Source organism: Motacilla alba, chromosome 1, assembly GCF_015832195.1.
Source record: "Motacilla alba alba isolate MOTALB_02 chromosome 1, Motacilla_alba_V1.0_pri, whole genome shotgun sequence".
Classification (NCBI taxonomy): domain Eukaryota; kingdom Metazoa; phylum Chordata; class Aves; order Passeriformes; family Motacillidae; genus Motacilla; species Motacilla alba.
The window spans coordinates 76,994,475-77,010,178 of NC_052016.1; the positions used below are offsets into that span (position 1 = coordinate 76,994,475).

Genomic DNA, 15,704 nt, shown 5'->3' on the forward strand with positions numbered 1-15,704 from the left:
CTTTGGCAAGATGCAAGGGAATGAAGGTCCCAGTTACAGAAGTAGACATGTGTCTTAATTATTTCTCTTTGAGATAAATACAATAAACAATAGTATTTCTCACCTGATGTGTTTTAAAATGCATTGATGCATTTTATGATTGTACCTAATAATAAAAATACAGTGGTATTAAAATATTAATGTAATAGTATTTTGTCATATAGTAAACATTAAAAACTCCAGATTAAGACTCCCTGAAAATCACTGAGAAGAAAAACATTCCTGGGGAAAAAAAGGCAAGGCAGTTTAGATAATCTTTTGCTGATTGCTTAAAAGAATTTAGCTGGACTACTTGAAGTGGTCACATGCTGTTTTGTAAATAATTTGTTTTGTTGATGAGAGTAATCTTGTCTCTCTTTGAACATGTCTCTGCAAGTATTACGTTGTCATGGGAAGTATTCCCTGAATGCCTCTGAAATGTGTGTGTTTTTCTCCTAAGCTTCACAATGAGGATGACCCCCCAGAGTCTTCAGCAGCTGAGCAGCCTTCCACTTCTGCAGAGACTCCGCAGCCTCCGCAGCCAGCAGCCTTACCTGAGGCAGATACTTCCCCTCCTCCTTACTGTAGCATAGCTGTGGAAGCAGCTGCAGCCTCAGGTATTTTTCTCGAATAGCTTGTCAGGGATGAGTGTGTATGAATCAGCTCTTGGTTCAAAGTGCTCTGATGCTGCCGTGTAGTTTTGGTTTTTTTCCATGCACACAATTGCAGTAAAAAGCTGTTCTTTGATGTGCAGTCCTTTGGTTTGTTCAGAAGAAGCACACTTGTAAATTACGCTGATTGTTCCAAATTGCTAGACGAAATGGATGGTCATTAATTAACTTAATAGGTTTTATTTAAGTCTGCTTAGAGTTCATTTCCACATTTAATCTACGTCTTTTAGTAGTGCTCCATTATTAGACCTCATTAGCAAGTTTCATTGCCTCCTTATAAAAAACGCTTCAGACTTTTTTAGTGTGTGACGTGGTTTGGTGAAAATATTGGCATGAAAAGGTTAATTTTGCTTTAAAGGCTCTTGATAAAACTTCTCATGAAAAATGAGTAATGGGTCTTTTTATCCATTTATTCACTGCTCCCTGTCTTAGGAGATTGGGGCTTTTCTTGAGGATATGGGAGACTTAGCAGCAGGCAACATCAAAGTTTCTGTTTAGGTAAAGTTACATGGATTTGTCTCCCATGTGCCAAATAAATATTTTAGGAGTAGCTGCCAACCTAATTTTTTAAAGTGTTTGTTAAAAGAGCAGTTTCCTGTCTCTGTTCTTTGAGACAGTATTTGCAAGTATAATACATAGCTGTGTGGAATTATCCCTATATATAACATCCTTGTGTTGGTGTGCTGACAAATCTGCTGACCATGTGACCTGTGCTGACAAATCTTTATCACGTAAACAGCCTTTTAACTAGCTACTGCTTGCTGTAGGAGGAAGCTCATGGCATATTTTAAGTACTTTAATATTATTAAGTCTGTTCTATATGGCGGTGTCTTACTGTTACAACACAGAAGAATGAAGTCTGTGGCATATTTTAAGTACTTTAATATTATTAAGTCTGTTCTATATGGCGGTGTCTTACTGTTACAACACAGAAGAATGAAGTCTGTGGTCCATTTTGATGAAAGGAACAATTTTTAAAAGAATGTGTTGAAACTGAAATCTTAGAAAAATTGATTTTCAGAGAGCAACCAGAGTTTGCAACAAGGCCACATTAATAAGAATACAGTATGGCTATTACTGGACTGAACTAACAGCTGATGCTGATACTTAAAAACTTTTTTAAAAAATGTTTTTGTGTGTTTATCTTTTGTATGATTGGATAAAAAGCATTTGGTTGAAATTCCTGGGGATATAACTAACCAAATATGATTTTTTTTCTTCATGAATTTGCTGACGTCAGCACCTATGTTAAGGTTTCTGCCTTGGGTAGCAGCTCAAAGTACCATCAAGCTGTTAAAAGTTTTTCTTTTAAAAATATTTTTAAGAACTTCAAATGCAAATATCCTCAGTTTTAGCCTTTGTAAAAAACATACTTTAAAGGTAAATAATTATGTGCATGTGAAAGTTAATATTCTTGACATCCTTCTTGTTGAAAAATAACTTTTTTATTTTCAACAGACACACACAATGAGTTTTACCCTGTACCACCTCCATACAGTGTAGCTACCTCTCTTCCTACCTACGATGAAGCGGAGAAAGCCAAAGCTGCAGCCATGGCAGCTGCTGCAGCTGAAGTTGCCCAGCGAGTAAGTGATACAGTTCTCCTGTATTTCAGTTTTGTGAAACGTGTTGGGCTACTTATTTGTAACAATTTGGCCCATATTATGACCCATGATGATAATAATGATGGGCTGATGATTTAATATTTTGGATGTTTAGGTTTATATAGATAATGTAAGTTGTTGTGAATACTATAAAAAGTACATCATATTCAGTATTTTGAAAATATATAGCTGTCTAAACAGCTTTAAAAGCCAAATTTTGCCCTGTTTTAATAGTTTATCCAGTATTTTGTCAACTTGTAATTAGATGTCCCCTATTAATGTTACTTTGTAGAGTTATCACTAAGGTGTACTTTTTTGGATGGTAAAAGCGAAAGAATTACCAAAGACCTTTAGAGAGGAAGGGAGAATTTCAGCAGTCTGGAAGAGTTAGACCCCAAATCGTGTAGATAGCTTTTAAAAGGAAAGGTTCCTTTGGAAGGTTTGATCTATGGAAACTTAAACACTGAAGTTCAAAGAAATGTTCCAAGTTCTTAAAAAGCCCCTATGTGAGTTGTGGTAAACAGTTAATAGGCATATATTCCGTGTCTCTAGTTTTGTAAGAATTAATCTTATGAAGAACACAGTCTTCAAAATAGAAGATTGGTATCTGCAGTTAGTTGTAAATGTTAGTTTTGTAAGCAAGTTTCTTCTTTTCTCTGAAGTTCTGGAATGTGGGAATTCTGCTGCTTGGTAGTATTGACCATAATATACTATACCCAAAAAAGGCTTCCAGTGCTTTCACTAACAATATCCTCCTTGAGATCAAATGTGATTACATTTGGTATACATTTATAATCTTACTGGCTGCAGTGTGCTTGTGACTGGGAAAAAAACCTTTACCCACTCAGCAGGAGGCAGGTCCTTTTTTGACTGCTGCACAGTGCTTGCAGTGTACAATGCTCACTTTTGGTATGCACAGCTGATGTTAGAGTAGGTTTGTGTAACATCACCAGTGACAGTGTCACTCAAAGCTGTTTGACTGAACTCAGTAGGAAACCATGGAAATTTGACTTGCCAAGTTTTAGCAGTGAGGAGATGATCTCCATTGTCACATTTTTTCTGCTCTAACAGGAGCGTGGATTCTTTGTAGTCTGTCCTTACTGCTTGTCACATAAGTAAAACTTTTGCTGAAACAATGGTCTGAATGAAGCTGTTATTCTTAAATTACAAATTTGGAATGTTAAAACCCAAACCCTAACTTGTAGAGTACCTGTGACACTGCAGACAGGATGTGCATCTCTTGCAAAATTCTTGTTCTCACATCTAGAACCTTATGAAGCACAAATTTCAGACATAGAAGCAGTCTCCCTTGACAACTCAGCCTGAGGTTCAGCCAGTTTCCAGAATAAAGCTAAGTGAACAAATGAAACCCCAAAACAGAGCAAGTATTTTTTGGGTTGTCATTTTAAACTTTTATTTACTCTTTCTTACAAGTTCATGTCACTATAACAGAAACATCTTTTCAAGCAGTCTGCCTGGTTTTGGTCCAACCACAAATTTTTGAAAAATTAGTTTCCTCAGTTGATAAATACAGCTTCAAGTTTTGTAAATGCATGGAGATGGTCTTGCATGAAAAAGTTTAGGCTGCTCATAGCTCTGAAGGGGATGGGACTTCAGATGTGCTGTTCCCAGAGAACATTCTCAAATGCTCTGTATCAGAGCAGAATTACAGAATTAAAGTAGATACACCTTATGGCTGCTCTTTATGCTTTTGGTGGAAACATTGGACCTGAGAAATAGCAATTTCCTGGTGTGCCCTGAAGCAGATTTATTATTCTTAGCCTTTGGTTAGAAGGGAAGGGGAAAGCCAATATATTCAGCTCTCTTCAGTGGTGGGTGGGGGGAAGAAGGACAATGGCTGAGCCTCTGTACTTTACATGTTGTGGGAAGAGAAGTCTGGTTTTGATTGAGTAGGGAGGTAACTCTGGCAGAGATCAGAGTCTAAGTCAAAATAAGAAAAGGCAAGGATGAATGGAAGGCAATGGTATGGACAGGGTAGAAAGACTTAAATGAGAGACAGAAGGGAAAAGGGTTAACTGAGATCGGTGGAGAAAGGAACCCAAGTAGGAACACAGTGTAGTACTGGGAAAGGAACTGAAGCTGGTATATGAGAGAAGAAGACCAGGGAGGGAAAAGGAATCTGGAGATAAGAGGTAAGAGAGTTGGATACAGTGATGAAGTGAGAAATAAACTTTTTCAGAGTCTGCTTTGCTAGAACATACAGGACAGCTTGAAATTCAAGAACTATGTGTTGACACCACAAGAATTTCACTTATGAAAAATCAGTAGGAACACACTATCATTCCCCCAAAGCAGAGATGGACTAAAAGATTCTAGACTTAATGGCAGTACTAAGTTAGTATCAGAAGTGTATCTGAAAGTCAAATTCTTGCTGACTGCTGAAGAGCTCAAGTTTATCAGTAATTCTGCTCTGTTTGCTTCTGTTTTGGTTTTTTTTTCCTTTTTTTTTAAGCAAATGCGTGCACATGCACAAACTGTATTAGAGAAACAGCAGCATTAAGGTTGCAAAGTTGGGATTTCGGGAAAAAGTAAGAAATGCTGAAGCTGAGTTTCAGCTTTGTAGATAATATTAAAATTATATGCCAGTGCAGTTTTAATTACTGCTTTTTTTAATTATCTTACCACGTGATGCTTCTACAAAATCCCTACCTTATTTAATACCTCTGGACTAAGACTGGGATAGACTAAGACTGTGTAATAAGGCTGTCTTAATGTGGCAGATGGCTGGAGTAAGAAAGGCTCTTGTTACAGTTTGAGCAGTGCTTTGCCATCTTTAGGGGAAGGATTTAGCTCTGTACACCCATGGAAGTACAGATAAGTAACTTAATTATGTAACAATAGTGCAAAGTTCAATTGTTTTCTCACTTTCACAAGTGACAGCTGCAGACATTATCTGACCTGCATGTTACACACTTTGCAAAACATAGACAAATAATGGAACATGTAGATTTTTCAGTTTTTATTTTCAGCCTTATGAAGTTAGTGCTCTTACCAATGTGAACTCTGCTGTGTTCTAAGCTTCTGGTTTCTTCCCTGTATATGAGGATATATTGCCTCTTTACTGCAATAATGCGAACCGTTGGAAAAAGTTAAATGTCCTCATGTTACCTTGAGAGATGTGTGAAGCTGATAATTTTCATAGTGTACTCCAAAGTGTGCAGTGAAGGTTCAAAGCTGCTCATTAAGCAAGAGAGGGAAATGACATGGAAGGGCAGCACACTTATTACACAGCTTTCGTATTTTTTCCCCCAAATTGTGTAGGCCATGTCAAAAGATCCTGAATGTGATCATATGAAATACTTCATCATAGGCCCTGTATTAACAGATAATATGAAAAATCCAAACTTAACATTTACTGAAACTTTTCATAATTTTGTATTTCTTTGTGTACCTTGTCTTGCAGGAATAGATTGTGTATAAACATGTGTTCCTTTCAAATGCTCCCAGAGATCTCATTTTATCAAATAAATTGTACTAGCTCTGTGTCATCAGTAGTGATAGCATTAGTTATCCTGCCTTTTTCTTTTCAAATTCTCATGGTCAGTTTTGAAAGGGCAATTTAAATGGACAAAAATGCTGCTAACAGTTTCATGACTTTGTATGTTGCAATGAATGGCTTTTACTTAATGCTTTTCAGTTGCATTTGTCTTATTGTTTTCTGTTTTTACATGCTTAGCACGCCCAGTTTAGGGAATCTAGGAGTCTGTTTGATGAAATATTCCTCAGTCGTCCAGAGGTATGGTATAGTTCTCTCTAGTTTAGACTTTGCTATGAATTTTCCTGCTGGCAAACAAATGCTTCTGGGGTTAATTGTGCCTTTTTTCCCCCATTCTTAATTTCTCCCTATTGGTTTGTATGCTGAAGGTATAATTTATGGGGTTTATTAAGTAATTTGACCCTTTCCTCAGAAGTTTTTCTCTGTAAACACTGCATTATGAAGAGTTATATCAGTTTAGTGGTTCTTTACTTGGTTAGGGTGGTTGTCTCCCTAAATGCCATGCTAGATTTCAGTTTGAACAAAACCTGAAAAATATTGAGGAGAAAAAAGAGTCCTCCTCTTGCAGAATACTACAGAGAGCACTGAAGTTTATGGGGATTTAATAGATTCAACTTCAATAGACTCTGTGTACCATTTGATGTTCTTTTGTTTAGAGAAATTACTCTGTGTGACATGGCATTTATGTTGGTAATATAATTTGCTGTTCAGATGTTTTTCTGGTCATAGGAGCAGTAAGCTTTCTGTTCCTACAGATGTCAACTTATTTAGAAAGCAAGAAATGCTGTCCATCTTCCTTAACTTGGCTAAATTTATAAAAAATCAATGACCTACTGAAACAGTGTTACATATCTTATAGGTTTGTGTGTGTTGTGTTACATTCTTCTCATTAAAAAGAAAAATATAAATAAAATATGTGACCTCATTGATAAAAATGGCAGTATCTAACAGAAGCATTTTGTAAAAATCTGTTTAACTCTAAGCATCAGCGTAGAGGACAGTTGTTCTTTGTTGCCCATTTTGATTCCTCAATGCATGGTGGCAATCAATTATATTTTGAAGAAAGACTCGGGTAATTGACACCAACCAGATCAAATGAGAGCACTGAAAGACAGCCAGTATTAGTGGGGCTTGAGCAGTGGTCAATTAGTGTTTTCTGTCTGCAGGACTGCTCATAAAACCTCAAAATCCTAAATGATGTGTATAGAGACTGATTTAATTTCTTAGTATTCCAAGTATTTAATTCTTAAACACTCATGATTTTTGTACACTGGTTTTTGGAGACAGTAAAGAGAACTCAGTTTCATCGTCCTTTTTGACATGGAGTGTGATAAATTAATACTTGTTCACACTTAATACAGCAGTGCTTCTTGCAAATATCTGCTCTCATGTTCCTGAGCTGTATTTATTGACCTGTGTTTCTTACATGTGTAAACATCAGAGAAGCCTCAAATAAATTCGTTACTGTCATTGAGCAAAATTTTCTTTTTTCTGAGGCAACTTTTATATGGAGCGTAATTCACTAATTGTTTTGGAAATGCCAGTATGAAGTACAGTAGTCAGCAGACAGTTTTTAAAACGTCCAAAATTATTATGTATGGGCTTTTGTAGACCTTGTGAAATTAAAATTGAGAATGCTTTTTTTGGTCCTACATGAAAAAGGAAGTTTTATGGCATGCATTTCAGAGATAAACACATGCAAGTGCAGCTCTTTTTTTAATGCCTTTTCAGCCCTTCTTTCCTTCCCATTCCCTTCCTCTCCATCAGTCTTGTATCTGCAGCAAAGTTGAGCTGAACAAACTGATGCTTTTTTAGTCACTTAAGATGACCATTTAGGAGTGCCTGAAATTATGTGGAGTTGAATTATAGCCCTTTAGAATTCTTGTTTAACTGGCTTTTTGTGCTTCCATTGGAATTGTCTTTGTGAATAGCAGTGTTTTTTAAGTAAGTTATCTGATACAGTGTCTTGGTTAATTAATCTGAAATACAGAGCACAGCTGGAATTTCACAACTGTATTACCAAGGGTGAAGCTGACTGCTCTGAGTTGGTACAGCAGTCATTCAAGGATGTTTTTAACCTAATTGCCATACCCTGGTAAATGATTTTGCTCTATTGACAAATGGGAACATGTGACAGAGCTTTAGGTCACTGTGCTTGTTTAATGCACTTTTAGTCATAAACATTATTTCTGTAGTAAGTGCTAGTGAGTTAAACAGCCAAGTAAATTTCCCTTGAGCTCTTTTGATTTCATTTGTTTTTATAGGAAATTTCTTATGTCAGTTCCAATACATTATGGTAATAGGAGGAAAAATGAGGAAAAGAATGTTACCTGTGCTTCTGTTTAGACCATTTTACTGCTGCTATTGACAACATTATTTAACTTATATAATCCTGCATTGTTTTCATGTTACTCATTTAAGTATAAAAATGGTGTTTAATTGGTGTTAGTTTTCATCAGGCTCTTTAGGAAGTGCTGTCATTGTGAAAACTTTTGCGTTTGCCAGTCTACAGCTGGAGGAATGTGCATAGAATGTGCATGTGCCTAGAAGTGCATCTATAATACCTGCCAAGTTCTGTTGAAAATCGAGTGCTGAGAAACAAAGCAGCTCTCGCTTTCAGTATTTTAAGGTCCCACATTTTGACTCAATGGGAGAAATCTTTGGATCGTTTTGACTGACGTCTCTGTTTGCTTTTGTTTGACTTCAAGTGCTGTGCCTTTTGAGTTTAGAAGCCTTTTAGACACTTTTAATGTGCTCACGCCCTCTAGTGACCCTGGAGGTGTTCTTTGCCTTGCTCATGTTTTGCCGTGGGTTATAAAATTGGTTAGTGCAGTGCTGTTGCATCAGCACTTGATTTCAAGATATTAACCTTATTCTATAACTTTTATTTTATATTAAGGAAATTATTAGATGACCTTTCCAGCAGGAAAAGTGTAGAGCATACTGTGTGGTGTCTTTCCAAAAAATATTTAATAGTTTGACTGCATATAAAGATAGTACATTTAAAAATATATGTTGGTTTTGATTGTCAAAGTACTAATCTGGAATAATTCTAGCTTCCTTTAAGATGAATAGACAGTATGTACATATATTCTACAGAAAATTTGGGCTCTGTCAATATAAATACCAAATAAGACTTGTTTTATAATTATTTTTTTTTTAATTTCCTTTATGTGGACATGTTAAAGAAATGTCAATTTTATTCTAGCTTTAGAAACATGATTAATAATTTATCCTATAGGTAGTTATTCTAAACTTTTCACTAAATTATCACTAACCTGTAAATCCAGGAAGAAGAGTATCCACCACGGGATGATTTCAGTGATGCAGATCAGCTTAGAGTGGGCAATGATGGCATCTTCATGTTGGCATTTTTCAGTAAGTTATCTTGTATCCCAGACCTACTGAGGTATATCTTAATTGTAACTTTTTCCTATGGAATATAAAAGAGAGCTGTGATAAATTGCATTAATGTACTGTAATGAACAGATTTTTCTGTCTGTGCTCAGATATAAACACTTCCTGTTCCAGATACAGTAAATATGTTGCCTTTTTTTGGGTGGCATCTGTCACAGTTAAGGGGACAAAGCAAAATTATAGTAAATGCTTGAAAGTCTAGCACTGGAAGTTCTATCATCTTCTAGTTGGACCACCAACTTGAATTAAAGGCCAGATCACAGAAATCTGGCAATTGATTCTCAACTAGAAAAAATTTGAGAGAGGTGATGTGCTGTATAAAAGTTGCTGGTGTTAGTGTAGTGAATTAAACAGCTGTGGATTTTTTGGAACAAATCCAACCATACTCATTTTCAGGTTGAACTAACCACTGTTTATTTAAAAATGCATTGTCTTCAGGTAACCTCTGATTTCAACCAGTCCTCCTGTAGCTCTTTGTCATGTACTGTGTGTACACTGTGCATGTCTTCTAACTCGTGTACTGCATTAAGCAAAGTTAGATTTAGCAAATAGAAGCTGTTTCTACGAGGAAGCTGTGTTAGTTTTACCAATTGCTTATTTCTTCTTAATTTCTGGGGGTTTTTCCCTTTCTGAAATAAAGGTTTGGCAACCTGGATGGAAGTTTGGTGTTGAGGATACATCTGTTCTGCTGAGAATTCATCAAGATTAAAGCTGGTTGATTATCCACTGAAGCCTCAATTATGTCTTTTAACCCTAGGTTTTGTAGTAGTTCTTCTGTAGTCTTTTTTGCAATCTCTTTAACTGTTGCAGATACAGGTTACAATGCTTTCACGGAAGGTTTTTTCATGTTGGTGTTTGATGTGGTGTTTGCATCTTGGGATCAAAATATATGTGTTTCCCTCACAAAGCAAATCTATAAAGACATTTACAGAGTAGCAAAGTGAGTTTTGTAGCCACTGACCTCTTTCTGTAGTTGGAGCATAGAAAGAGTATATTCTTGGGGGCAAAGGGAAGTGTGACTTAATTTTTCTTTTTCGCTTTATTTTCCTCTCCCTTTTATATGTTCTATAACTTTTTGTATTTAACCTATTTAGATCCTTTATTGTGTGAACTTGTTCTTCCTTTTAAATTCTGGTTCAGGCCTTCATTAGCACTGCACTAGGAGGCCAAGGGGATTGTTGGCTTTAATATGTCTTGAGTCCTTTAAGTCACAGATGTCCAAAATTGCATTCCCGGAACCTGGTGTCCACCTTCAAGAATGCAAGTATGTACTTGGATAAATTGGCAACCTTCTCTTCAGATAGGTATTTAGCTGAGTCTGACTGCACAGAGCAGTACTCTTACACATTGGACAAAAATACTCTGTAGATCATAATTCTTCATGATTGTTCTGAGATTATTTTATTGCAAACTTTGCATTACCTATGAAGGAAATGCATAAAATGAGTGCATACACATTGTAAGATATTTATGCAAGTGTGTGTTTAATTGGAATGTGTTGGTTATTATGGATACTGGTTACACAGGGAAATTGATAAACTTTACTTGCTGTTTGTGCTCGTAGTATGAGGAGTTCACAAAACCAGTTGTAAATAGTAATAGACCTGAAATGTTAGTTTTTAGTAGTTTTTCTTAGGAAATTGGCAAATTAAATTTAAAATGAGCTTAACATAATGAGGGTATACTTTATATGTGGGTTGTATATTCACATTTGTCCAGTAAGTAGATAGAAGTCTTCAGGAAGTTGATGTATGTAGATTTAGGAGAGCAGCAATTAAAATGAAATTTACAATAAGGCTATCTTATGGGTTTTTCCCCAGAGTGGGATATCTTTAAATGCTGAAAGTAGAGGTGGCAGATCACAGAAAGCCTCAAATAAACTCCCTAACAGTTAAAATGCAAGAAAACTGTATCAGGAACCGCTCTCTAGTGAAAGGAGAGTGCACAAATGTCTTCTTCCAGATATGCTCTCCCACTTTCTCCCTGACTATCAAGTACAGCATTGGAAGATCTTGGGGATGACAGCAGGGGCAGATAGCTTTGTTTTAAGTATAAGAGTAAGTTAGAATTCTTTAATTTCATTTTATGCAAGTGAAGTGTAGCAAAATCAACTTTATATTGAGCTTACCTGCATATTGCAGTGCCATAGCGATATGTATCCACCATCTAGTGGTAGCTGCCCACGTTGCATAAAATTGCTGTCTCCAGGCCATCTAGTGGCCAGATCTGTTTGTTGAGGGGTTTCGATTGTTTTAGGAGCTGCTGCATGCTGGGTACAGACCTGTTTCCCATCAAAGTTATAAAGTGTTGATCTGTTTAGCAGGACGAAACAGAATAAGACAATACACACTAAAGAAGTGAAGTTCTTTGCATGAAGAGCTGGATTTTTTGGCTTGATCCAGAAACTTGGTGAAAAAACATTGAAAAGCAATCCATTTTATTTCTAATATATGGTAAAATGATGTTTCAGGAAATTTTGTTGCCCTTAGTCTGTGATTATATTGGTGAGCTAAGAATCTGCTCTCCAGTGGTTGGGACTGGTGTCTGTCAGCTTCTTATTTTGAGGGAAACGAATATATAAGTGAATATTCATTTTGCTATGAATGCAAAATAGAAAAAAAATGCTATCAGACCACTTCATTTGTTTGGTTTTTTTTTCCTATTTTGTATTTTTAAATGCCTTCTACAGCATGGTAGAAATTTTTTAGAATGCCAGAGGAAGTTAGTAAGTGAGTTTCTCAGAGTATTTTTTTTGTCTGCTCAACCAAAAGGAGGAATTTGTGAGCTGTATCTTTCCAATTTGAACACAGCTGTCATTGTGATAGAGCAAGTAACTGTCATGAACAAAGGGTTTGGTTTTCATGCTTAATCTGCCTGTTGTGGAAGTCTTTTGAATTACATCTGATAAACTCATACTGGTATAGTGTCTGAAGGAGATCCTTTTGCACGTTATTAAAAGGTTTATATGGTTTTCCTTTATATTTAAGGAATGCTTTAGAACCAACCTTTTTTCGTGTGGATCCCAAGAGGAATTGTGGAGCTTATCTGAATTCTTTGAAACTGTGTAAGGGAGTTTTGGGTTGTCCCTACAGCATAGGAAAAATGAATTTGAACTTCACAGATAGGTTAATAAGGAGATAAAAATGGAGAAAAGTGTTCAGTAGTACAACCAGATCTTAAATTTTCATACAGAAATCTGATCTTTTTGAACATCTAGGTGATTTAAGCGCTGTATGAAACTCACAGCAATAAAACCTGGTTTTATAGGGAAATGCAAATGTACAAAGTGTCCTAGACACTATACTGGAACAGAAAATAACGATACCAAAGTTTTGTAAATTAATGTTCATACAGTTTTCAAACCTGTTAATTGTCTCAAACTGTCAATAAACTGCACACAAGTTGGGATACCTACTTTGGGGGTTTCAAGAGGGCCTAGGTTGGAAGGCAGAGTTGTAGCACAAGCTCAGGGTGAGCACAGTCTTGTGTTTGCTTCCTGAGGAGTGGGAAGGATGGCTGAAGTTCCCAAGGGATGCTTCCTCTGTGTAACTTTAGGAAACCTGACTTCTGCATATCTATATCACAAATGTTATGCAGGTTTCCCTTAGTCATGCAACAGAAGGTGAGGGGAAGTTACTTTATTAAAATTTTAAATGTTGAGAGATAGGGAAACTGTTTTGAATTCTTATTTCTCTCTGGTTATTAGGGGAGGCTGACTGACCTTCATACGCAGTCACCTAACTTCTTTCTTACTGTAGAAACAGTTTGACTTACATAGGTTTTCTGTGTGCTTTAGATATAATACAAAACAATTGGAAGGAGGAAGCTTCTAGTTGGGTAGTAAGAAAAGCATAGCAACAAGAGTAATGGAGAAATAGAAATAAATTGCCGAGGAATATTTCTGAACATTAATCACTAAGGAAAAAAGTTACCAATTTTCTGTGGGAGCTGACAGCCAACACTTCTAGTGATCATCATCAGTCTGTAACTGAGCCCTCAGTATGGAACAAAGATATATATCCCAGTTAAAGAATGGAACAAATTGTATGCAGGAGTGGGAAGAACAATTCCTAGTGCTATGAAGACCTGGAGAGAGTTATTTATTATTGCAGTATGCTTAGTAAGTCTAGGCCTGGTATAAAGCATTAAACTCTTTGGTGTTTGCTATATATTAACGTAGTAAGTAATTGAACAAACATACAGTGGAATAAAGGCTATAACTGAGCAAAAGTTGCTTTTTGTATATGTAGTTGCCATTATAATCTTTTTACAGGCTTGAGTCATGGCTAAAATTTGGAACATAAAGTTTCAGATCAGTTTTACTGGCTTCTTTTCATGATATTTATAAACTTAAAACAAGTGATTAATGTGTAGTTGTGGAAAATAAGTAAAAAAGATCAGCAGGTGAAGTACTGAGGAAAATCACAATGTAATGTGCTTGTCATTGTTTCATCTGATGTATTTCAATATGTACAACTCAAAAGTCTTGTGCTTTGTGCTTTGGCTGGGATTATTTTACTGAAAACCTTAAGGAGAAATACAGCATAAATGTAGGGACTGCACTGGATCACAAACACTCTTTATTAAAAAAGACCTTTAGTCCAGCCTTCCTCCTCCCAAAAACCCATTTCTTATGTGGACCATTATAAGTTTTGTTGTCATGAGGAGATAATGCTAATGTTTCTATTCTTCATATGTGAATTTCATTTATATTGACTTTTTCCTTTTGTAATCACCTCAGGAATTATAAAATTCAAAAGCCATACTTTCATTGGTCTCACTTCTCTGAATGGTGCTAGAGTATTAAAAGTAGATACTGAAATAATGGTGCCAGCGCAGTCAGCATGAGTTCAGTCTAAATGTCTGAAATGTGTTAACAAAAAGTTGGGCTCAAGTAGGCCTGTAATCACTTTTGGGATAGAAAACAATTCTTGTTGCACAGCGGTTTAATTTGCTGTGGAGATCTACAGGATGCACACAGAATCTGGCTGCATGAATAAAATGGGCAAGCAGAAGTTAAGAATTCTTTTTTAGGGTCATGATGTGGTTGTATCAGCTCACCAGATTTTTCCCTCTCAGTTTTAGGAATGGCTTTCCTTATGATAGCATGTTATTAGTGTCATGGCAGGTACATTGTCTGTGCAGGAATGTCATGGAAGCTGATGTATGATGGATGAGGTCATCTCTTGCCAGCTGAGCAGTGTCATTTACATTTCACAAAGTGAGTGGATGCAGAAAAATAGTGGAGGATAGCATTTGTTACAGCAAGGAACTTGCGCAACGACTTACTTGTCTCCAGTAGCTAAAGAAGGAAGTTGGTAATTCTAGAGAAATTAGTGCATAATTCCTTTTACTGGTCACTCCCCCTACCAGTTTATTTTCTCCCTCAGCTTGATGGGGGAGCTTGTGCTGTGGCTTCTCTATGACAATATAGGGATGAAAATTATGAAGAACTTCCATTGCAGTAATAAGTTGAGACGGAAAGTATACAAGAATTAACTGCAGTAACTCTTACCAGATGCAGTGTAAGCTGTAAAGCTCTGAGCTTGCATGGCTGAGGGAAGATGCACATGGATGCACATGATGGAAAACGATGTACAGATGGGCAAATGAGGCTGATCTCAATGTAGAGAAAAGCAATTGGAAGGAATTGCAGTCTGCTCAGAAGATGCATTTCTGAAAGCAAATATTGTATTTTGTAACCAGAATGAAACAAGGAGAATGATTTTCAAAGTAGTGGTGGGGCATGGGATGTAAGAGAGAAGTAATGGGAAATATGGAAAATATCTAGGCGTTATAGTTGCCTTTCTTAAGTTTGTTAAAATGATGCAACACCAAGGCAGTGTTGGGAGAATCTCCCTGACTGCCTGTGTTTTAGAGCAGTGAAAGTAACATGTTGCTTGCTTGTACTGATGAAAACAGGTTTTTGATTAGGTCCTGACTGTACAAGTTTTTTAGCAAATGGTTGCAGATAAAAACTTAAATAATGAGATTTTTCTTCTGTATGTACTTCAGTTTTATTGGAATGCGTGAACTTGTATAGTTTACAGCTTCTATAAGGTTTGTCTTTTCTGCTTATATTAGCTACTTATGTAACTTGATGGAACAGCAGCCTGATTACAGAGGAAAAAAAACCCCTACTGTGAACAAGACTGGAACATGCTGATGCCTTCACTTTCAAGAGTTGGGCAAATACCTTGATGTTAAACATCCATCAAATACTTACGCAGTGACTTATGTATTCTATTTTGAATATTCCTTTAGTTCAAGTTGAAAGTAGGGTAAAATTGTCAGTGCTCCTCTTTAATTATGGAAAGCTAATTTTTTCCCCTCCTGTATTTATGACTGGTAATTCTCTAATTTTTATAATGCATTTACGAATGAGTTGAGGTCATTAACAAAAAAAATCTATTAAAATTGTACATATTTGAGAATTTTTCTAGTGCTCATAGACCATTAGAAACATATGAATCTTGT

General features: G+C 36.3%; 1 protein-coding gene across 2 annotated transcripts in view; it reads left to right on the top strand.

The window, feature by feature from the left end:
* NDFIP2 (Nedd4 family interacting protein 2) overlaps positions 1 to 15,704 on the top strand; it is a 45,650-nt gene that overhangs the window by 18,132 nt on the left and 11,814 nt on the right. Inside the window, exons 2-5 of one of the 2 annotated variants that reach the window (XM_038126790.1) lie at positions 479 to 635; positions 2,148 to 2,275; positions 5,991 to 6,050; positions 9,101 to 9,188. In XM_038126790.1, the coding sequence (XP_037982718.1) occupies positions 479 to 635; positions 2,148 to 2,275; positions 5,991 to 6,050; positions 9,101 to 9,188 (433 nt within the window). The remainder of the gene's footprint in view (positions 1 to 478; positions 636 to 2,147; positions 2,276 to 5,990; positions 6,051 to 9,100; positions 9,189 to 15,704) is intronic. The other variant, XM_038126797.1, reaches the window with a different exon arrangement.